The 25,473-nt window shown below is 43.5% G+C and overlaps 1 protein-coding gene across 3 annotated transcripts in view; it reads right to left on the reverse strand.

Annotated features, from left to right (window-relative positions):
* The window catches only part of PNPO (pyridoxamine 5'-phosphate oxidase), a 48,576-nt gene continuing 23,103 nt past the window's right edge, over window positions 1-25,473 (reverse strand). For all 3 annotated transcript variants that reach the window (XM_073572458.1, XM_073572459.1, XM_073572460.1), the window contains exons 2-7: window positions 23,934-24,058; window positions 21,998-22,097; window positions 20,684-20,737; window positions 2,343-2,471; window positions 448-518; window positions 1-360 (exon numbers count right to left, since the gene is read on the reverse strand). In XM_073572458.1, the coding sequence (XP_073428559.1) occupies window positions 201-360; window positions 448-518; window positions 2,343-2,471; window positions 20,684-20,737; window positions 21,998-22,097; window positions 23,934-24,058 (639 nt within the window). In that variant the 3' untranslated portion in view covers window positions 1-200. The remainder of the gene's footprint in view (window positions 361-447; window positions 519-2,342; window positions 2,472-20,683; window positions 20,738-21,997; window positions 22,098-23,933; window positions 24,059-25,473) is intronic.

A 25,473-nucleotide genomic window follows, 5' to 3' on the forward strand; every position in this document is an offset into this window, starting at 1 on the left:
TTGTTCTCTGCAGGACATGTTTATCTGGATACCATTACTTACAGCTCATGCACTTACTATTCTACAACATGAACACAATATCCCAGTAGATGGGAGAAGCACAGTGTTTGGCACAAATACTCGATTCTGGAGGTAGGTTCTTCTTCATGGATAAAGGAGGACATCATTGTCCTTTGATCCAACATGTAAAACAGGATATCTTATGGAGCAAGCCGCTCATACAGCCACCCGCCCTCACCACGATGGGTGTAAGGACTGGCTTCTTCTCCTTTAGGCCGCCGGAACACAATGCGGTCATGTAGACGGTTAGTCTGTCCTTGCCAGAACTCAATCACAGAAGGACGTACGATGTAACCTCCCCTGCAGAAAAAACACAAAACAGAGGTCAATCTTGGTATAGAAACACGGTTGCCGGTCCAGACCCCAGGGCTACTCTTTGGCACTCACCATTCGGGTGGTCTTGGCACCTCTTTGTCTTTATACTCTTCTTCCAGTTCAGCGTTCTTCTTACGCAAATACTGTTAATAAGATATAATCACCATAAGGCTATTCTAATAATTGTCTTTAATTGTTCCTAAATGGCTTTTTTTGTATTTCCATTATAATCTGCTGTTGGAAAATTCAGATGTCCATTTGCCATCCATTTTTATCCCTTTCCCCCCATATTACCCACAATTCCACTTCCTACTCTACAGAAAAGGGTAGAATGTTAGCCATTCCCCTTGATACAATTACAATAGTACAATTCAATAGGGGCTGATTAAGGACTACTAAAAGCAATCTGTCACCAGGTTTTTGCCAGCCCATAGGAAAGCAGCATGACATAGGGGCAGAGACTTTGATTCCAGCGATGTGTCACTTACTGGGCTGCTTGTTTCAGTTTTGGTAGAATTTCTGCTGCAGATATAGAAGTTCTCTGAATGCTGAGCTCTGTATAATCCGCCCACACCACTGATTGACAGCTATGTACACTGTCAATAGGCAGAAAGCTGCCAATCAGTGGTGAAGATGGGTTTATATAACGCACATGAATATAGAGGACTACATGACAGCAGGTTTACTAGTGATAATCTCTTGCTGATAAAAGTGATTTTAGCAAAACTATCTTAAGCAGGCCAGTAAGTGACACATCACTGGAATCAAGGTCTCTGTCTCTACATTATGCTGCTCTCAGATTAGGGAGCAAAAACCTGGTGACAGAGTCTCTATAAATCATAACAGGAACATAAAAGCAGAATGTTTCACTTTTTTCATATGCAATTGTAATTTTGACATAAATCAGACCTTGAACATTCCTTTGAAACACACCGGCTGCATTTGACATAGCTTTCCCTATGCAATTGCAATTTTTTTTTTATTTTCATAAATAGCTTGTTTTTTATGAGAACCTGCAGGCTACATAAGAAAAACTGTATAAAAAAAAATCTGTCCAGCAATAAAGTCAATGTAAGATGTTTTCGTATAACCATTATCGACTGTTGGACCTGATACCAAGTGTCTGTGACCACAGAGCTCACATGTGATTATGTTACCACTGGCGGAATCTTTATATAAGGTGTACTGTAGGCTCTAGTTTTCTGATTCGCTGTAGGTTGCCATCCTTAGTTTAAAACTTTTTGACAGTGAGGGTGATCAATGAGTAGAACAGGCTGCCACAAGAGGTGGTGAGTTCTCCTTCAATGGAAGTCTTCAAAATGAGGCTGGACAGACATCTGACTGAGATGAGTTGGTGAATCCTGCATTGAGCAGGGAGTTGGACACGATGACCCTGGAGATCTACCATTCTATGATCGAATATGTCCAGGACTGCTTCAAACACAGAATCAGAGCTGAACAAACCTTTGAGACTCACTACCGTACTTTGGAAAATAATGTGTGACTTATGGAGAGGTGTCCCCGCAGCCCTACCCAGTCCGTGATCACAGTCAGTTTTAGGACACTTCAGCAATTCGGTCTCAGACACTCATAAGAAACACAGTCTGACAGCTAGGTATGTGGTGACAGCCATGACACATGTAACGTTTGTGTAGGTTGGAGGAGCTTTGTGATAGACAAGAAGGTGGCTGCAGATCTCTCCTGGGAGCCAGTATAAGACATTGCAGGTACAAGTGGATAATAGAAGTGTGTTGACAGATATGACAAATCCTGAAGGAATGCGTCAGTGTCTGCCAGAAATAAGAACAATAGCATGGGAAGAATTATTCGCTTGATAGACCGGTAGGAAAATTCTCCCATGTCACAAGGGAAGGCGTGCCTATGCCAAGCTGCAAGTAGCTGTGGCGTGCCAGGTAAACAGGTGGCGCTGCCAGCAGCACATGCAATCTCTTTCAGGCCACACTCACCTCTCGGTCTGGAATAACTCGGCTCTGTTTGCTCACCGCAGCACCAATCTGACTGATTTTTGGACGGGAGTGGAAATAAGTCTCAGATTCTTGGTCTGAAAGTCTTTCCACTGGACCCTCTATCCGCACCTATGTGAAACACAAGCCCCCGTTACTAAGATTAAGCAGCAGCAAAAGATAAAACATAATCAGTAGTGAACACAAATACATCAATCATTAGGACATTTTCTGAAACTGTTGGTACACTTTCTATGTGACATGGCAGAAGTTTGGATTGGTGAAGGTCTGGGTTCTGGGATTCCCATCAATCCTTAAAGGTGTTGTCCACCACTGGACAGTTCTCATTAGTTACCCCTAGTGTGCTGCATAAAGGAAAAAGAAATGTATACATACCTCCCGGACTGGCATCATCCCTTTATGTCCTCCTGTGTCCCTTGCCAGTCTTGTGACATAATTTCATATGACCGATGTGACATTATTTATTAATATTTATTGTGCTTACTTACAGTATATCGCGCCATTAATTCCACAGCGCTTTACAGACATTATCTTTGCTGTCCCCATTGGGGCTCACAATCTATTTCCCTATCAGTATGTCTTTGGAATGTGGGAGGAAACAGGAGTACCCGGAGGAAACCCACGCAAACATGGGGAGAACATACAAACTCTTTGCAGATGTTGTCCTTGGTGGGATTTAAAGTCAGGACCCCAGATCTGCAAAGGTTACAGTGCTATCCACTGAGCCACCATGCTCCCACCATTTCTGTCTCTAGACTGGTGGGGCACACAGTGGAGATTGGAGGAGTTGCAGTTTTTTGTTTGGTGTCACTCTAACCTAAAAGTAAAAAAGGTCGCAGACAAATGGACGGCAGACAAGTAACTTTCCATCTTCACTCATGAATATGTATTACTATCTTGCAGAAGTCTCATCGTGAGCAAGCATGGAGCTGAACAGGTTAACAGCACCGCTGCCATGGAAATCTTGTTAACCCCATGATGGCAATCAGCAGAGAGCTGAGTGAATCATGGGGAGAGGTTCGCTGTGATAAGAGCAGCCTTACCAGTTTCTGTGTTGTTCTCTGTGCCATTGTTTTCTCGCGGAGACTCAGACACTTAAATAACAGGTAGCAGAAGCCACAAGGAGACCGGGCAAGTTCCTGAGCAGTGACTTGCGTGCACGTGGCAACATTTTGGTCGAGCGTTGTTATGGTTATCCCAGGTTTAATACTTTAACAAAACAAAACTCCCTCTGTGATAAATCAGCAAGATCATATATTGTTTTATTGGATTAGATATAGCCACAAATGAAAAGAGCCAGAGTTGCTTGAATAAATGAGGCCCACCAGGACTTCCCTAAAATTGCAACATTACTAAACAAATATACGAGACCCTGTGCCAGTGCCGAATCCCGGGTGCCACCCACAGCACTACATATGAATGCACAGCACTTACTCTTCTGATGCAAGTCACCAGTCAGCAGCAGTCTCCGATAGCTTGGTACATACTCCGTTTGAGCCTTGCTCTGGAGGAATATGCCCCAACAAAGACCTCCCACAACGTGTGCCACAGTACAAGCATACAGCGAAACACATCATCCACTGGGGCCAGTCACAATAAAATATGTAGCCCGCCGTATATTTTACTGTTGTGGCCCCCTGTATATGAAGACGTAGTCAGCTGCCCTTTCCTACACAGCTGGAGATCAGAATGCTAACACATACCAGCCTGACATAGCCCAAATAGGACGCTTTGTTTAGGCATCCAATGGCAAGGGCTTTTCAGGGTGTATAAAGTAAGATTAGGGTGCAGACACAGTGTGCAATGACCATAAGCCTAGATATATTACAATGCTAAATAAACTATTTAAAAGGGTTATTCACATCTTCTTATATACAGTGGGTACGAAAAGTATTCAGACCCCTCTAAATTTTTCACTCTTTGTTTCATTGCAGGCATTTGGTAAATTCGAAAAAAGTTCATTTTTTTTCTCAGCAATGTACACTCTGCATCCCATCTTGATGGAAAAAAAAAAGAAATGTAGACATTTTTGCAAATTTATTAAAAAAGAAAAACCAAAATATCACATGGTCATAAGTATTCAGACCCTTTGCTCAGACACTCATATTTTTGTCACATGCTGTCCATTTCCTTGTGATCCTCCTTGAGATGGTCCTACTTCATTGAAGTCCAGCTGTGTTTAATTAAATTGATAGGACGTGATTTGGAAAGGTGCACACCTGTCTATATAAGACCTCACAACTCACAGTGCATGTCACACCAAATGAGAATCATGAGGTCAAAGGAACCGCCCAAGAGCTCAGAGACAAAATTGTGGCAAGGCACAGGTCTGGCCAAGGTTACATGAGAATTTCTCCTTAGTGCAAAACATATGAAAGCCCGCATAGAGTTTGCTAAAAAACACATGAAGGACTCCCAGTCTATGAGAAATAAGATTCTTTGGTCTGATGAGATGAATATAGACCTTTTTGATGATAATTCTAAGCGGTATGTGTGGAGAAAACCAGGCACTGCTCATCACCTGCCCAACACAATCCCAACAGTGAAACATGGTGGTGGCAGCATCATGCTATGGGGGTGTTTTTCAGCTACAGGGGCAGGAGGATGACTGGTTGCCATTGAAGGAAACATGAATGTGGCCAAGTACAGAGATATCCTGGATGAAAACCTCTTCCACAGTGCTCTGGACCTCAGACTTGATCGAAGGTTCACCTTCCAACAAGACAATGACCCTAAGCACACAGCTAAAATAACAAAGGAGTGGCTTCAGAACAACTCTCTGACCATTCTTGACTGGCCCAGTCAGAGCCCTGACCTAAACCCAATTGAGCATCCCTGGAGAGACCTGAAAATGGCTGTCCACCAACATTCACCATCCAACCTGATGGAACTGGAGAGGATCTGCAAGGAAGAATGGCAGAGGATCCCCAAATCCAGGTGTGAAAAACTTGTTGCATCATTCCCAAGAAGACTCAAGGCTGTACTAGCTCAAAAGGGTGCTTCTACTCAATACTGAGCAAGGGTCTGAATACTTATGACCATGTGATATTTCAGTTTTTGTTTTTTAATAAATCTGAAAAAATTTCTACATCTCTGTTTTTTTTCCAGTCAAGTGTACACCTTGTCGTGGTGGGAGAACGATTATGCTGTTATGATCAAAACGGTGTCAACTAAATGCCATATATAATTTACATGTATTACTTATTACTGTATATACTAGTGTATAAGCCCACCCCCCCCCCCACCCCCCCTAATTTTGCCACAAAAAACTGGGAAAACATATTGACTCGCGTATAAGCCTGGGGTTAATGGTGGTCCAAGAAGATGCTCCATAGATAAAACCCCCCCATATGCTGCTGCACAAGGGTTAATGCTGGCCCAAGAAGTTTCTCCATAAATACCCCCCATATGCTGCTGCACAAGGGTTAATGCTGCCCCATAAGATGCTCCATAAATACCCCCCATAATATGCTGCTGCACAAGGGTTAATGCTGCCCCATGAGATGCTCCATAAATACCCCCCATATGCTACTGCACAAGGGTTAATGCTGCCCCATAAGATGCTCCATAAATACCCCCCATAATATGCTGCTGTACAAGGGTTAATGCTGCTCCATAAGATGCTCCATAAATACCCAACATATGCTGCTGCACAAGGGTTAATGCTGCCCCATAAGATGCTCCATAAATACCCCCCATATGCTGCTGCACAAGGGTTAATGCTGCCCCATAAGATGCTCCATAAATACCCCTTATTTGCTGCTGACGCAATTAAAAAAAAAATGACATACCTCTTCGTCGCTGGGGGCCAGGTGCCGGTGTCCTGAGCCCCCGACACTGGCGATATTTACCGGCCCCTTTCCATCCCGCTGTTGTGTCTCCCGGAGTCTCTGCAGTGACCTTCAGCAGAGGGCGTGCACTGACTATGTCATCGCGCCCTCTGACCTGAATGTCACAGCAGCAGGACCCGGAGACACAGCGGTGCTGAGATCTCCATCTGCGCATGCGCGGCGGCCATTTTGCAGGAAGAAATCCACAGGAAAGCAGGCATGAAGCGGCAGAGACCTCCCATGCTGAACGGGACAGAGCGCGGCGGTGGGGGTAAGAACCGGGGGACAGAGCGCGGCGGTGGGGGTAAGAAGCGGGGGACAGAGCGCAGCAGTGGTGACAAGCACCAGGGACAGAGCACCGCGACAGCAAGCACTGGGGGACAGAGCACGGCAGTGGTGGCAAGCACCGAGGGACAGCGCCGGGGCAGCAAGCATCAGGGGACAGAGGGCGGCGGCAGTATCAGACACCGGCAGCGGCACGCTGCACATCAAAACACCCCCTCATCCCAGCAGCAATGTTCCACTCCGGCCTCCTCCAGCACCACCCCCAGTAAGCAATAATACGCATGGATTATAAGATGCACCACCATTTTATTAAAAAAAGTTTTTTCCCTATTTTTCTCCTCAAAATTTGGGGTGCGTCTTATGATCCGGAGCGTCTTATAAAGCGAAAAATACGGTATACCCCTCAAGGAATTAATCTAGAGAAATTACCTAATTTTACAAACTAAATTCCTCAACAAATTAATCTAGGGGCATAATGAGTTATTAGAGAAAGATAGAATCCAGCTCACCCGCATACACTGGTTGAAGATCTGAAGCAAAGGGAGCTTCCGTGCCTTGGGCGTGAATGATTGCAAAGAAAAAAAATCCAGCTCCATGAAAACCGAAAACTTTTCTTTATTGGTGTGAATTGAAAACACTCCACTCAGTGAATTAAAATGCCATGGTAGTAGATAAAACAACTATGGTAGTTTCACCTGAAGACAAAATGAAAAGTAAGCCAGCTCACCAGCCACCTGCGCAGATCCTCGCAACCCGTGCAGACAAACGTGGAAACGAACAAGGCAAAGGAAGAATTGGTTCCAGCTGCGTATAAAATCCTTTTCTTCTTTATTGAAAAAACGTATTAAAATGCACAAATAGCTTGTGCGCTCTCCACAGGTGCCATAACAGACAGAGGCTACGCGTTTCGACCTTGTCGGTCTTTAACCAAGCCATACTAGTACATATACAGCTTATCTCTATATAGAAAATTGTAACCAATCACACAACACAATAGTATATCACATGACCGTTCCACAGGACTGGCGCATAGCAAATGTGGTACCAATATTCAAAAAGGGCTCTAAAGGTGAACCTGGAAATTATAGGCCAGTAAGTCTAATCTCTATTGTTGGTAAAATATTTGAAGGGTTTCTGAGGGATGTTACTCTGGATTATCTCAATAAGAATAACTGTTTAACGCATATCAGCATGGGTTTATGAGGAATCGCTCCTGTCAAACCAATCTAATCAGTTTTTATGAAGAGCTAAGCTATAGACTGGACAATTGGACATGCTATATCTTGATTTTTCCAAAGCATTTGATACCGTGCCACACAAGAGGTTGGTACAGAAAATGAGAATGCCGGGTCTGGGGGAAAATGTGTGTAAATGGGTAAATAACTGGCTTAGTGATAGAAAGCAGAGGGTGGTTATAAATGGTATATTCTCTAACTGGGTCACTGTGACCAGTGGGGTACCGCAGGGGTCGATGTTGGGACCTGTTCTCTTTTACATATTTATTAACGATCTGGTAGAAGGTTTACACAGTAAAATATCGATATTTGCAGATGATACAAAACTATGTAAAGCAGTCAATAAAAGAGAAGATAGTATCCTGCTACAGATGGATCTGGATAAGTTGGGAACTTGGGCCAAAAGGTGGCAGATGCAGTTTAACAATGATAAATGTAAGGTTATACACATGGGAAGAAGGAATCAATATCACCATTACACACTGAACGGTAAACCACTGGGTAAATCTGACATGGAGAAGGACTTGGGGATCCTAGATAATGATAAACTTACCTGGAGCAGCCAGTGCCAGGCAGCACCTGCCAAGGCAAACAGGATCATGGGGTGAATTAAAAGAGGTCTGGATACACATGATGAGAGCATTATACTGCCTCTGTACAAATCTCTGGTTAGACCGCACATGGAGTACTGTGAACAGTTTTGGGCACCGGTGCTCAGGAAGGATATAATGGAACTAGAGAGAGTACAAAGGAGGGCAACAAAATTAATAAAGGGGATGGGGAACTACAATACCCAGAGAGATTAGCAAAATTAGGATTATTTAGTCTAGAAAAAAGACTACTGAGGGGCGATCTAATAACCATGTATAAGTATATAAGGGGACAATACAAATATCTCTCAGAGGATCTGTTTATACCAAGGAAGGTGATGGTCACAAGGGGGCATTCTCTGCATCTGGAGGAGAAAAGGTTTTTCCGCCAACATAGAAGAGGATTCTTTACTGTTAGGGCAGTGAGAATCTGGAATTCCCTGCCTGAGAAGAAAAAATGTATACTGATTCCCAAAAGGACATCACTAGGTTGGCAAGGGAAGGTGAATATTTAGCCCCCATTGCCACACCCGTTCTCTGCAAAAAAAAATTTCACCATTGAATGCAAAAAAAATTGTGTGTCAACAAAAAACGCACCACATTTAAAATATAGTTTTTCAGATCACCAGAATAGTTACTAAATTTGTGAAGGTGGAAATGCGGCGCTTGTATCGCCAAATCATGGGGAATGCATGGGTATAAAGATATTACATCACAGCACAACCAGGAGTAGTATGATGACCAAGTTTTTTCAGAAAAAATTTCTAGGATTTGTTTGGAATCTCTAATATACCCTGGAGTTCTTTGAACTAAAGGTTTCTTCTAATAATCCTTTCTGCGATCAGATGAACTGGTATGGCAGATATATTGATGATACGCTTATAGTGTAGGAGGGAGATATATCTGCCATACCAGGTTTCATTAACTATTTAAATTCCAACAATTACAAAATTAAATTCACGCACAGATTTGATTCTGAGAAAATTTCATTTCTTGATCTGGAATTAACTGGTACAAATAATCAAAATATATTTACAAAAACCTTTCATAAGCCACTGAGTGGCAATACTTTATTGCATGCCACCAGTAGTCACAGCAGACACACAATTAAATCTATTCCAGTGGGAGGACTCACCAGAGTAAAACGTAATTGTAATGTGGATGGGGATCTAAAGAAGGAATTTGATTTTGTTACAGAAAAACTAAAAAATCGCAAATATCCATGCCGGGCACTAAACAGAGCACAAAGGATTGTGCAACATAAAAATCGCACTGATCTAATCAAATCATCAACCAAAAAACAAGATGAAACTTTTAGAAACAAACCATATATCTGTTTTCAATATAGTCCTCAGTTCACACAGATCAGAAAAATTGTAGATAAATATCTTCCAATTCTATTTCAAGACGACAAATTAGCCAGTATTTTAGCCCCTGGTATTAATGTGGTATCAAGAAGGGCTCCTACATTGGGGAACAAATTATCTCCAAGTTTAATTTTTCTGGATAAAAAATCCCCAAAAAATTGGTTGAACTGCACTGGATTTTTTAAATGCGGGTCTAATAATTGTAAGAGGTGCAAATACGCATTTATTTCAAAAAAATTCTCAAATACGGACAACACGGTCAATTTGAAAATAAAACAAATTATATTAATTGCAATTCGACCAATGTTGTATACAAAATAGACTGCAAAGCTTGTGATTTATCATATATAGGTTGTACTTCTAGGACACTAAAAACACGAATTAGAGAACAACTTAGTGATATTAATAATACCAACAATACAGATCGTAATGTATCAGCAACTTCTTACCATTTCATATCACAGCATGCTCGCAATACAGCGCATTTTTGGGTACAGGGAATAGAACGTGTCACCATACCTTTTCAGGGAGGGGATGCCAGACGGCGTCTCCTTACCAGAGAAGCTTAATGGATCTACCGCTTAAACACTAGAATCCCTGGTGGTCTCAACAAAAGAAATGATTTAATGCTACATTATTGTTAATTTACCATGTTTTTTTTTTCTCATTCATTCATAATTTTTTAATTTAATTTTTTTTTTGTTTATTTTTCTAATTTTTTTATTCATTCATTTTTCTGTTTGTTTTGTATCTTAAATATCATGGTTAATGCTTTTAAATTTTGTATAGGACCTGCTTATCTGTCATGTGATATACTATTGTGTTGTGTGATTGGTTACAATTTTCTATATAGAGATAAGCTGTATATGTACTAGTATGGCTTGGTTAAAGACCGACAAGGTCGAAACGCGTAGCCTCTGTCTGTTATGGCACCTGTGGAGAGCGCACAAGCTATTTGTGCATTTTAATACGTCTTTTAAATAAAGAAGAAAAGGATTTTATACACAGCTGGAACCAATTCTTCCTTTGCCTTGTCAGTTTCACCTGAACCTAGTTGTTTTATCTACTACTAGGTTCTTATTTTCACGTGTATTATGGAGTTATGATACATTTTTTAAATTATGCTTAAAAGTAGCTCTCCAAAGAATTTTTAGCTTTGTGTAAATGTGTTGTATAATTTAACCTCTTTCCGACATCAGGCATAATAGTACGCCGATGTCGGACTCCCTCCCTTTGATGTGGGCTTCGACGCAGAGCCCACATCTTTTCCGGCACATGTCAGCTGTTTTGAACAGCTGACATGTGCCCCTAACAGCTGCAAGAGGAATCGCGATCCACCCGTGGCTGTTAACTAGTTAAACGCCGCTGTCAAACTCTGAGAGCGGCATTTAACTTGCGCTTCCGGCAAGCCCACCAGAAATCCCACCCATTGGTGACCCCTGTCACGTGGTCACGGGTCACTGATGGGTTGGCATGACAATCAGAGGTCTCCAGCAGACCTCTATGGTTGTCACCAGGGCTGTGGAGTCGGAGTCGGAGTCGTTGCTCATTTAGGTGGAGTCGGAATAAAATGGACCGACTCCGACTCCTAACATATATAATAAATTGGGTACAGTAATTCAATGCAGAATGTGCTGAATATTTTTTCATAGGAATTTGGGAAAGTTATGAAATGTCCTATAAATGGCTGTTATATTCCTGATCTAAGGCTACATTCACACAGCGTTTTTCCTGCATTTTTTGAGGATACGTTTTTCAGCTGCAAAAGCCGATCAGCTTTATAAAAAACTGCATCACCTGAAAGGTTTTTGAGCTCATAGATGTTTTCAATAGCAAAAGCAGATTAGAAATCTGCTCTATCTATCCATTTATCCATATCTGTCTAGCCATATCGTATCTGTACCAAAAAGAATGAAAAACGGGTAGTACACAGACTAACACTCCTTTTTTTTAGCACCAGTCAGGTACACCTCATAGCTGCCCAAAAGGACGCCCAGGACAGGCATTGCTCATCTTCAGTAACACATCAACATCAATTGATAGTTGGAATAAATAGACTGCATTCATCACCACCACATCTTCTTAAGGTGCAGGCTTTATTTTCAAGTGTAGGGGTGTGCAGTATGAGGTTCTGCAGCAGCTGAGGTGTGCAGTAGGAGGTTCTGTGGAACAGTATGAGGTTCTGCCCCCCCAGGTTTGACCCTGGCTACACCCATGGTGTGAATGTAGCCTGAGGATCTAGGCTCTGTCTTGGCTGAGATAAGTCATAGTGTTAGTGTATATGTGTGTGTGTGTATTATATATATATATATATATATATATATATATATATATATATATATATATATATATATATATATATATATATATATATACACACACACACACAGTACAGACCAAAAGTTTGGGCACACCTCATTCAAAGAGTTTTCTTTATTTTCATTACTATGAAAATTGTAGATTCAGTCTGAAGTCATCAAAGCTATGAATTAACACATGTGGAATTATATAATTAACAAAAAAGTGTGAAACAACTGAAAATACTGTATGTCTTATATTCTAGGTTCTTCAAAGTAGCTACTGTCATGATCTCAGTGCGGGTTTGACTCGCACACGTGGGGTTAATGTTTGGAACCAGTGCTGATGACTGGCATTTCTGGGGTTAAAGGTTGTGATCCCGATGCAGGCTTACCTGCACACCTGGGGCTATGATTGTGGCCTCTCCCTGGTTCTGGGGGAGGCTTCTTATAGCCTCAGGACGCTCCCATCCCTGTCAGTTATACTCTTGCCCTTGGCATTTGTGTGGTGACCCCTGAGTGTGTTAGTGCTGTGTTCTGGTTACTTGATTCTCTGTGTATGACTCGGTCTGTTCTCTGGATATCACTTTGGATTCTGCCTGGTACCTCCTATGTCTGTTTGGTTTTGATCTCTGCTTGGCCCTGATTATCCGCTCTGTCTCATCCCTGGTACTGTACTGTGATCCTGTGTATGACCTTTGGCTTTGTCTGACCTCCCGTCTGTTTATTCCTCCTGTACCTCGTTTAGCACTGCTTCTGTACTCAGGACACGCGCACTGGCTCTATGAGCAAGTGTAGTGCGGTGTCTCTGATATTATAACTGACCCTTTCAGGTTTTTTTTTTTTTTTTCTGAAGAAAAAAAAAAAAAAAAAAAAAAGTGTGTGTTATCCTCATGGATCCCATACAAGCCTTGGCTGATCAGGTCAAGCACCTGACCCAAATGTTCCATAAGCTCAATGTGGAACAACGCACGATGGCCCATACCCAGCAACAGATGGTGGTTACTGTGCAGGGGGCTGTCGATGCAGGGGCTTCTGGTTCTGGGGGTAGGGATGTGTCATTAGCGTCCCCCGAATCTCCGGTCAAATTACCAGACCTTTTCTCAGGGGATAAAAAGGAGTTCAGGTCTTTCAGAGAAGGATGCAAGCTTTTTTTTTCTCTAAGGCCCCGCTCCTCCGGGGATGAGTTCCAGAGGGTGGGGGTCATTATTTCCCTACTTCGGGGGGCTCCGCAAGCATGGGCTTTCTCTCTGTCTTCCTCTGCTCCTGAACGTATGTCAGTGAACGCATTCTTTGAGGCCTTCGGGCACATTTATGATGAACCTGACCGAGTGCGATTGGCAAAAGGACATGGTGATGAGTGTCTGTCAGGGGAAACACACAGCTGAGTGGTTTTGTTCTGAGTTCCGCCGCTGGGCGGCAGAGGTCTCTTGGAGAGACGCCGCACTCCGAGGACTCTTTCGCAGAGGCTTGTCCGAGCGGCTGCAGGATGCCTTGGAGTTACATCCCCCACCTAACTCTCTCGAGGACGCCATGACCCAGGCCGTCCGGATGGACCGCAGGCTGCGGGCCAGAGGGGTGATGCAGGTGGATACTCCATTATTCCCCAGTGGAAAAGAGACTGCCCCTGAGCCCATGGATGTAGGCGCCCTCTCCCTGAAGGATACGGAGAGGAAACGCCGGAAGGACAAGCAGTTATGCTTTTACTGCGGTAAAACGGGACATTGGAAAAGGGAGTGCCCGAATTGCCCGTCTTCAAACCCGGTCGGCGGGAAACGACTAGGTCTGGGTAGTCAACGGGGAGGCTGCTCAGACCCTCAGGTACCATTTTCCTCGTTTTCTAAAGTAGTACTGCCTGTGGAACTGTTTGTGGATGGTAGTTCTTTTTCCTCTACAGCCTTTGTGGACTGCGCATCATCTATTAATCTTATTGACTCCCAATTGGTCACACACTGCAAGATAGGGACAGTTAGGCTCAAGGTTCCGATCAAGGTGATGGCCATTGACTCATCTCCCCTCACTAAGGAGGGAATTCGCTTTATGTCTGATGTGTTTTCACTCAGAGTGGGCGCTACTCATGTGGAAAACATAAGTTGTTTTGTGCTGGACAATCTACCTGCAGGGTTGGTGTTGGGCATGCCCTGGTTACAACACCATAACCCAGTTATTAACTGGAAAACGGGGGAGATTGTACAATGGGGGTTTAATGATTTTGAGTTATATGATAAAGCCGCACTGCTGGTTGAACCTGATAAATCTGTGTCTGTATCATCTGTCGAGCTGGAAGGTATTCCGGAATGCCTGAAGGACTTCGAAGATGTATTCTCCGAAAGCGAGGCCGAGACGTTACCGCCACATAGACCCTTTGACTGCGCTATTGAGCTGGTCCCGGGGGCTAAATTACCCAAAGCCCGTCTGTTTAATTTGTCCGGTCCTGAGCGCTTGGCTATGAAGGAGTACATTACTGAAAGTCTGCGCAAAGGACATATACGTCCTTCAGTCTCACCTGTGGCGGCAGGTTTCTTTTTTGTAAAGAAAAAAAAGATGGTGGGTTACGTCCCTGTCTCGACTTCCGGGAGCTTAATCAAATTACTGTACGGAATACGTACCCCCTTCCGTTGATTCCCGATTTATGTAACCAACTATCAGGGGCAAAGTGGTTTTCTAAACTGGACCTTCGCATATAATTTGATAAGGGTCCGAGAGGGGGATGAATGGAAAACCGCGTTCCTCACGACCGAGGGACTATTTGAAAATTTAGTCATGCCGTTTGGTCTTACCAACGCCCCTGCCATATTTCAGAATTTCATCAACGTGGTATTCTCGGATCTCATTGGTCGTTTTGTCGTTATCTACTTAGATGATATTTTGATATATTCCCCCGACAAGTATTCTCATTTGGAACATGTACGAACTGTGCTCCAAAGGCTGAGAGAAAATCATTTGTATGCCAAATTGGAAAAATGTGTATTCTGTGTACAAGAGTTGTCCTTTTTGGGGTTAATTGTATCCGGTGAGGGTTTTCGCATGGACCCCAAGAAGGTGCAGGCCATTGCGGATTGGGTGCAACCCCGAGATCTTAAGGGTCTTCAGCGCTTCTTGGGGTTCGCCAATTATTACCGCAAATTTATCCGGGGGTTTTCGCAAGTGGTCAAACCTCTCACGGATCTAACATGCAAAGGTGCGGATGTGAGAAATTGGTCCTCGCTCGCAAAAGCGGCCTTTGCGACGCTGAAAAAATGTTTTATGTCTGCTCCTGTGTTAGTGCAGCCAGATCCGTCCAAACCATTTGTCGTGAAAGTGGATGCCTCTGAGGTGAGGGTGGGGGCGGTGTTGTCCCAAGGGCCTGCCACTCTAACCAACCTCAGGCCATGTGCTTTCTTTTCCAAGAAGTTCTCTGCTGCGGAAAGAAATTACGACGTAGGCAATAGAGAGCTTCTTGCGGTCAAATTGGCGTTTGAAGAATGGAGGCACTTTTTGAAGGGGGCCAGTCACCCGGTTACGGTGATCACGGATCACAAAAATTTGTCGTACATTGAGTCTGCTAAAAGACTAACGCCCAGACAAGCCCGTTGGTCACTTTTTTTTCCCGTTTTCAGTTTACAATTACATTTCGTCCAGGGTCTAAGAATGTCAAGGCTGACGCCTTATCACGCAGTTTTCAGCCGGTGTCGCCCCCTGAGCCACCGTCCTCCATTCTTCACCCTGGGGTTGTGATAGCAGAGGTCTCATCTGAATTGGAACGGGAGATTCAGGGGGCCCAGTCGCAGGCCTCGGCGGCCAAGTCGGAGGGGAAGTTGTTTGTCCCAGAGCAACTTCGCCTGAAACTCTTGCAGGAGTTCCATGAATCCAAGCTGAGTGCTCACCCTGGTACTTCAGCCACACGTCTGGCGGTGGCTAGGGTCTTTTGGTGGCCTACCCTTGGTTCGGACATAAAAAATTCATTGCTGGTTGTGGGGTCTGCGCTCGTTCTAAAAGCTCTCATAGCCGGCCGGCAGGGGAGCTAATACCCTTGGCAGTGCCCGAAAGGCCATGGACTCACTTATCCATGGATTTTGTTACCAATCTCCCTCCATCTAAGGGTAATACAGTGGTATGGGTAGTGGTGGACAGGTTTTCTAAGCAGGCTCATTTCGTACCCCTGTCCGCACTACCGTCAGCTGAGACGTTGTCCAGGTTGTTTGTGCAGCATGTGATCCGGTTGCATGGGGTACCCCTGAATGTGGTGTCTGATCGTGGTGTGCAGTTTGTGGCTAAGTTTTGGCGTGCTTTCTGCAAAAAATTAGGTATGTCTCTGTCCTTTTCGTCTGCATACCATCCTGAGAGCAATGGGCAGACGGAGCGCACTAACCAGTCCCCTGGAACAGATCCTCAGGTGTCTAACCTCTGCTAGACAGAGTGACTGGTGCGATGCACTGCCGTTAGCTGAATTTGCCTTCAATAGTCGGGTGAGTCAATCCACTGGTAGGTCCCCTTTCTTGATTAACTATGGGTTCAGTCCTCATTTCGGTGAGTTTTCTCGTCTGGATTCGGGGTGCCCCGGGGCTGAGGACTCTGTTCAGCGGTTAAAAAATACATGGACAGAAGTCCAGCGTCGTATATCCAGGTCTCAAGGCAGGTATAAGTATTTCGCGGACAGGAAACGAACACCTGGTCCCATGTTTCAGGTGGGAGAGAAAGTTTGGCTCTCCACGCGAAACATTAAGTTAAAGATTCCGTCAGCCAAGTTAGGACCCAAATTCATTGGCCCGTACAAGTTTTGTGGAAAAAATCCAGTGGCGTATAGGCTGTGCCTTCCACCCTCTTTCAAGATCCCTAACGTCTTCCACAAATCTCTACTGAAACCTTTTGAAGCAGTCCGGGGAGACTCCGAGTCTGCTGCTTCTCCTGTTTTGGTCGAGGGGCAGGTGGAGTACGAGGTTGGTCATATCGTAGATTCCAGGTTGGTACGGCGGTCGGTACAGTACCTGGTTCATTGGAAGGGGTATGGACCGGAGGACAGGTCCTGGGTGCCGGCCCGGTTGATGCATGCTGATCGCCTGGTACGGGCTTTCCATGCTAAGTACCCGGGCAAGCCTGGGGGTCCAGAGGCCCCCCGTTGAGAGGGGGTACTGTCATGATCTCAGTGCGGGTTTGACTCGCACACGTGGGGTTAATGTTTGGAACCAGTGCTGATGACTGGCATTTCTGGGGTTAAAGGTTGTGATCCCGATGCAGGCTTACCTGCACACCTGGGGCTATGATTGTGGCCTCTCCCTGGTTCTGGGGGAGGCTTCTTATAGCCTCAGGACGCTCCCATCCCTGTCAGTTATACTCTTGCCCTTGGCATTTGTGTGGTGACCCCTGAGTGTGTTAGTGCTGTGTTCTGGTTACTTGATTCTCTGTGTATGACTCGGTCTGTTCTCTGGATATCGCTTTGGATTCTGCCTGGTACCTCCTATGTCTGTTTGGTTTTGATCTCTGCTTGGCCCTGATTATCCGCTCTGTCTCATCCCTGGTACTGTACTGTGATCCTGTGTATGACCTTTGGCTTTGTCTGACCTCCCGTCTGTTTATTCCTCCTGTACCTCGTTTAGCACTGCTTCTGTACTCAGGACACGCGCACTGGCTCTATGAGCAAGTGTAGTGCGGTGTCTCTGACAGCCACCTTTTGCTTGATTACTGCTTTGCACACTCTTGGCATTCTCTTGATGAGCTTCAAGAGGTAGTCACCGGAAATGGTTTTCACTTCACAGGTGTGCCCTGTCAGGTTTAATAAGTGGGATTTCTTGCCTTATAAATGGGGTTGGGACCATCAGTTGTGTTGTGCAGAAGTCTGGTGGATACACAGCTGATAGTCCTACTGAATAGACTGTTAGAATTTGTATTATGGCAAGAAAAAAGCATCTAAGTAAAGAAAAACGAGTGGCCATCATTACTTTAAGAAATGAAGGTCAGTCAGTCCGAAAAATTGGGAAAACTTAGAAAGTGTCCCCAAGTGCAGTGGCAAAAACCATCAAGCGCTACAAAGAAACTGGCTCACATGAGGACCGCCCCAGGAAAGGACCAAAAGTCACCTCTACTGCGGAGGATAAGTTCATCCGAGTCACCAGCCTCAGAAATTGCAGGTTAACAGCAGCTCAGATTAGAGACCAGGTCAATGCCACACAGAGTTCTAGCAGCAGACACATCTCTACAACAACTGTTAAGAGGAGACTTTGTGCAGCAGGCCTTCATGGTATAATAGCTGCTAGGAAACCACTGCTAAGGACAGGCAACAAGCAGAAGAGACATGTTTGGGCTAAAGAACACAAGGAATGGACATTAGACCAGTGGAAATCTGTGCTTTGGTCTGATGAGTCCAAATTTGAGATCTTTGGTTCCAACCACCGTGTCTTTGTGCGACGCAGAAAAGGTGAACGGATGGACTCTACATGCCTGGTTCCCACCATGAAGCATGGAGGAGGAGGTGTGATGGTGTGGGAGTGCTTTGCTGGTGACACTGTTGGGGATTTATTCAAAATTGAAGGCATACTGAACCAGCATGGCTACCACAGCATCTTAAAGCGGCATGCTATTTCATCCGGTTTGCGTTTAGTTGGACCATCATTTATTTTTCAACAGGACAATGACCCCAAACACACCTCCAGGCTGTGTAAGGGCTATTTGACCAAGAAGGAGAGTGATGATGTGCTACGCCAGATGACCTGGCCTCCACAGTCACCAGACCTGAACCCTATCGAGATGGTTTGGGGTGAGCTGGACCGCAGAGTGAAGGCAAAAGGGCCAACAAGTGCTCAGCATCTCTGGGAACTCCTTCAAGACTGTTGGAAGACCATTTCCGGTGATTACCTCTTGAAGCTCATCAAGAGAATCCCAAAAGAGTGTGCAAAGCAGTAATCAAAGCAAAAGGTGGCTACTTTGAAGAACCTAGAATATAAGACATATTTTCAGTTGTTTCACACTTTTTTGTTAATTATATAATTCCACATGTGTTAATTCATAGTTTTCGGAATCCACATGAAGAAATGGTCGCACTCATCGAGTTTGAAGGAATTCACGGGTTTATTGACACGTATATCACATTTCGGGCCGGGGGAGTGACATAAGGAGTGCAAAAAGGCTGACAACGGCCGTTTCGTGCTACTCGAGCGCTTCAAACTCGATGAGTGCGACCATTTCTTCATGTGGATTCCGAGGATTGTCTATTTCAGGTCAAGCACCCGAGTTCACCAGCCGTCTGCTTCCTGCATACCGCACACCTTCTGAGAATATACGGTAACAGCGGTGCCATCTGCCTTTTTTCTTGATTGTTGCTATAATTCATAGTTTTGATGCTTTCAGAATGAATCTCCAATTTTCATAGTCATGAAATAAAAGAAAACTCTTTGAATGAGAAGGTGTGTCCAAACTTTGGTCTGTACTGTATATATGTAATCGATATTATACAGTGTATTACATATTTACAATTTATTACAGTCTTTTGTGTTCTAAAGTTGTATTCCAATAAATATATATTCTGTTCTATCTAAATTTCTTGATTATTGATCATAGAAATGATTAAATGTCTGATGTTCACATTGTACTACAATAAATTTTTCACTTAAATATAAGCAATATATGTGGGAGTCGGAGTTGTGGAGTCGGCGTTGGTGTAAGGGAAATTGAGGAGTCGGAGTCGCAGGTTTGGCTTACCGACTCCACAGCCCTGGTTGTCACTGCCGGATTGCTATGAGCGCTGCTCAGTGCTCATAACAAGTGAGCAGAGCCGATCGAGTTATGGCAGCTTCTAGTCTCCCATGGAGACTATTGCAGCATGCCAAAAGTAAAAAAAAAAAAATATATATATATTTTTTAAAATATTAAAAAAATATAAAAGTTCAAATCACCCCCCTTTCGCCCCATTCAAAATAAAACAATACAAAAAATTTCAAACATACACATATTTGGGGAGCAAAAACGAAAACACAAAAACGAAAATACCTTCGGTCCTGAAGGGGTTAATGTGCGAACCAGAAATTGCTTTTACAATGTAATAAGTTTATGGAGCCTGTACTGAAGCTCCAGTTTACCCTGGAAACTGGGGAAGAAGGCGATCGGTAAGTATTTTATTGCACTTACATTACTCAAGAACGTATTTAGATAGGTTTAGCAAATAAAACATTTCTTAGGACTGCTTTTTTAATGCAATGGCCAGTTTTCCCAGAGCAGGTTTCACAATGGAAATTGTGACCTTTTGTATTCCCTTTTTGGAATACGCAAGTTAATATAAATTTTACAAATTAAAACTAAAAGAACAAAAGTAGTTAAGAAAAGACGGACGCCGATCACTGATTTGTGCAGTCACATGATGGACATATGGAGGGAGGTGTTGTAGCTGTAAAGATGAAAAACTAACAGAAAAAAGACCCTTGGCAAAATGTTAGCACAGACTCTGATCAGAGATGTGCAATACTGAGCAAAGCACAGAGGTTGTTAAACACAAACACAGAAGGGGTGAAAAAAAAGAAAGGCTGCTCAGCAGAGAAAGCAATTGAAGGAGATGGAAAATGAGGACTGGGTGATTAGGGGAGATGGTCTTCTGTAAGGGGAGCAGTCATCATTACTTGGTCGCCGTGTGACTTATTCTTGCAGCGCCATACATGTACTGCATTTTGCGGGACGCTGTACCCGTTGCGCTACACACATACGGTGGGGTTCTAGAAGGAGTTACACCTTGCCTCCCATGAAAGGCTCTCACCTGGCGATTCAGGGGCTCCCAGAAAAACAGCAGAGAAGCCATCGGGTTAGTCTCCTGCAAAGATAAAGCAGGACAAAATAAAGAGAGAATAATATACATAAAGGAGCATCTACAGCTGTCATCTAAACAACCAGGCTCCCTGTTATACATGTCATCAGTATGCAAGAAGGCCATGGTAATACCTATTTGTCAATTTATGCATATTATACCAGGAGGAGTAAAAGAGGAATGGCACTATGTACCATTTTAAGAATTGTTATTTTATTCACAATACAAACATTTACTAAACACACATGGCAGGAAAGCTGAGAGGTCCTCTTAAGGCCTGTTTCACACTCCAGTTTTTTTGTGTCAGTTAAAATGCGCCAAAATGGCGGAAAGCGGAACCGTTGCTAACTGATGTGAACGGATGCCACCGGACGAGAGAGAGAGAGAATTTTTTCTGTTCGCCAGAAATGATTTCAGGGTTAAATTTCCGGCTGACTTCAATCCTCCGGGCATGCGCACTATAAAATGCGGATCCTGCAGCAAAAAAAACGTTACATGGTCCGTCCAGGCATGTCGGCGGACGCAAAAGAATTGACGGATCCGCAAAAAAACGGATCCAACGGATGGCCATCCGTCAAGATCCGCCGGTAATGCAAATCAATGGGGAAAAAAACGGATCCGCCAAAAAAATGGCGGATCCGTTTTTTTTTGCAAAACGGCGGATTTTGACTGATGGTGAAAAACGGAAGTGTGAAACAGGCCTAACAGAGAACTTGTCATGTCAAAAAACACTATTAACCTGCAGATATGGGGTTAATCTACTGGTTAACAGTGTTTGAAATCCGCTCAGATGCCGCACTGAAAACCCAGTTACAGGTAGGAAATGAACTTTATTGCTCCTGGCAGCCTCTAGCTTTCAGTCACAGAGGCGCAGCTTCAGTCACGGCTCAGTACATAGTGAATGGCGGCTGTAACTTCGCCCCGACATTGACTGACAGCCGGCTCAGCACTGATGCACTCCGGAGCTGGCGGTCAGTCAGTGCTGGGGTGGTTACTGTCGCTGCTCACTTTATACAGAACGGTGAAAGAAGTTGTGCCTCTATAACTGAAAGCCAGAGGCTGCAGAGAGAAGTAAAGTTAATTTTCTACCGGTCGCTGGCCTTTCAGTGCAGGGGCAGCACAGTATTAGGACACTATTAACATGCAGATGAACCTCATACATGCAGATTAATAGAGTTTTTTTTACGTGACAAGTTCCCTTTAAATTACAGGTTAATAGTTATATTATTATAATACATATTGTATAATTCTCTTAAAGTCCCTCACCAGCTCTTTCCCCTTTCTGCTTTCCCGGTTAGTGTAGAATCGGAACCCATCCGAACCAAACCCTTTGAGAAGAACCATACGTGCAGAGGGTTTCCCGTCCCTATGCAGAAGGGAAAAGGGCATGTAGAGTTAGGGTGGGTAAGGCTGTGTTCATACTGGAGTTGGAGGCTCAGTAACAGATTCCATCATTTTACAAGATGGCATAACAGAAACCCAACTAAACAAACCAATGGAATCAAGAAATGCAGATGTGAACAGAGCCTAAGAAAATGATCGAGCACACAGGCATAGGAGAGACTGTCAGTAGTATCAACCCTTCTAAGTTGTCTATATTGGCATGTACGAGGTGGCACCCAAAAAAAAAAGAGAATTATTTAAAATAAGATAACATCTTGAAAACATTAAGAACGAGTCGCAGAGGGCTAGCGCGGATGAGTAAGGGGAGTGAGAAACTGTTGTCGTGTTGTGCCAGTTTTCCCCCAAAACTGGTTGATGTTCAACACTGTGTGGCAAGGCGCGTTGTCATGATGAAGCAGTCAGCCCCCCAATAGCCACAATTCAGGTTCTTTATCTCACTGCCTCACGCAATCGCTTCCGCACTCGCAGGTAGTAATGTTGGTTCACTGTGGTGCCCTAAGGAACAAATTCAAAGTGAACGACTCCTTTGATGTCGAAAAATAAAACCATCATGGACTTCAAATCTGATTTCACTTGCCGTGCTTTTTTTCGCCTGGGCAATGAAGCCGTCTTTACACTGACTGGACTGTTGTTTTATTTCAGGATCAGAGGTGCAACATCCCCTGTGATGACTTTTGACAAAAATTCAGGGCCACCCCCTTACTTGCAAGACCTAGCCGCTTGCGACTTCTTATTCCCAAGAATGAAAAAACCTAAAGGGAAAGTGTTTTCAGGACGTAGAAGAGGCTAAGAATAGCTGGAGGTGCTTAACAGCATTAGTTCAGAAAAACAGAAAAAATGTTTCAGTGTAAAAACCACTGGGATATCTGGGATAACATCTAATGGACAGTATTGTGAAGGCGGTTAATGTTTTCAAGATGTTATCTTGAATAAAAATAAATAAATAAGTAATTCTCATTTTTTGGAGGGGTACCCCCTCGTAGATCATAGGAAGCTGAATACCTTGATATCTGTGATTCGATGTCTTATTCCAGAGAAATACATGTTTTTCTTATATGTTATGAGCTGTTTAGAACTATGGGCCGGACACTGACCAGAGTTTAATTTAAAGCACCACTCCAGTATTTTTTATTTATTTCAGCACTGGAGTGGTGCTACCAATCTTAATTCCCACTGCAGTGATCTGGCAGGTCACTAACTGGTGGAGATCGAGAAGAGTGGTGCGGATAAAAGATGACGACGGCGGCTGGTAATTAGAGGCAGGAAACTTAGTAGCTCCACTCCAATGAATGAAACAAACGCTTGAGTGGTGCTTTACATGAAAGGAGGAGCTACCAGTGTCAGACATGTAACTAACACAGAACAGTAGAATTGAACTTTGTCTCATAACAAACACATTAGACGCTGTAGCTGTCACAGCTCTGCAACACTAGCTACCTGTAAGATCGAAGCCGAAGCGGAGAGGAACCTGCAGATGTGACAGGTAGTATAAAATCACACACAGCTCTGCAGTAAGATCAGGAGAGCAGAGAGCGGCCATAAGTTATCACACCGGTAACGCCACCTTTTATTTAAAATAAGTGTCCGGCCCATAGTCTTTAGCAGCTCATTTACACATAAGAAAAATGTGGATATCTTTGGAATAAGACATCACATCGCAGACATGAAGGTATAATTTTCTTCAGCTTCCTATGACCTACATGCCCATATAGCCGGCTTAGGAGGTTTGACTCTAATGACAGATTCCCTTTAAAGGGATAGGATGTCAAAAAATGGCATACTGAAAGAAGGTGATTACCTGGTGGCAGTGGACAGACACATTGCATTAGGCTCTGCAATGGAGGGGCATTGCAATATTTCCTGGAACCATGCATTGAACTGAGTAATGGGGTCAAGGGATGCTAGATGACTTTCTTCAAATGCCTAAGAAAAAAAAGAAATAAATAAAGTATTAGTTTTTATGGTCATGACCTAAAGCAGGCAACCATCTGCAAATATACAAATTCTCAATGTCTGCAAGAAAACAAAAATCTGTGTTTCTTCTCTTTTTTTCTCCTTTTTTCTTTTTATAAGGTGAGCTTCTGTGAAAATACATAATTTTGAATTAATAATTAGCACAATGCTAGATAAAAAAAAAAAAATATGGATAATAGGGCAGGTAGTTAAATAACAGGCGACAAAGGAATTCCAAGGAATTCTTTACACCAGGGATGGACAATTCATTTCCCCCAAGGGGCCACATGAGAGACTGTGACTCTACACCACAACACTACTATTGTAGACGTCTTTCAACAAATATCAAGGTTGGGCCATAACGCTGTCCAGGCTGTTATTTTGGCAATCTGTGTATTTGAGTTTGACATCCCTGCCTTTAAGGGAATTTGTCAGCAGGTAATTATGTAATCTGAGAGCAGCATGATGTAAGGTCTGAGAGTCTAGTTCCAGCGATGTGTCGCTTACTGTACTATCTGATGCTGTTTATAGAGAATCCCTATTTTCTCTGATGTAGATGTTACTGTGATCAGAATCCTGAGCCCTGCATAACCCTGCCCACAACCCTGATTGGCTGCGTCCTGTGGACACTGGGAGAACAAAACCAGGCAGCATGATATTATCAGAGGCAAACAGTGCCAACTGGCACACAAAAAACTAGAAAAACAGCTCAAGCTCCATATAAGCATAAAAACAGGAGGACAACGGAGCATATAAAATAGCAAAAAGTTTATAATCATCATATCAGTGACATCATATTAAATAGTAGAAAAATTGATACAAAAATACATCATACTAGATACACAAAAGGACAGGAGAAGAATGAGAGTAGGTATCTCAAAGCTAAGTGTCAGCACAAAATAGTACAAACGGTAAGGCACATATAAACCCCCTCAAAAAAATGGATAAAGTGCTAGTAACGCTGATAAAAATCACAGGACATGCATATAAGGATCCATGATGTACGCAAAGCAAAAACTACATTTGTAGATTGTCTGTCCAGTGGGTGCAAGTAATAATACCGGGGTTGTGATCAAGGTTGATAGCTTTATAGTGTATTATGAAGGCGGGGTGATCTAGTTACGTGAGAAATGCTTGTTTCCAGTTACTTCAGGGCGATAGTAATACATTGTTATTGTGTATTTATGTATCTGTTTAATATCACTTATAGACTACATTGGTGGGAAGGGATTACTGTGAAAAGATGAAGCATTACAGGGTAAATCTCACATTACAAGCAACAGTAAGACAATTTTTAGAGGAATCTCAGTGCATAAAAGGCATCAGTGTTATTTTTGTAGGGACTCTTGATTTTTACATTTATAAGTGAAAACAGAGCTTTTTGC

Source organism: Dendrobates tinctorius, unplaced genomic scaffold, assembly GCF_039654945.1.
Source record: "Dendrobates tinctorius isolate UK_male_01 unplaced genomic scaffold, ASM3965494v1 ptg000032l, whole genome shotgun sequence".
NCBI classification, from domain to species: Eukaryota; Metazoa; Chordata; class Amphibia; order Anura; family Dendrobatidae; genus Dendrobates; species Dendrobates tinctorius.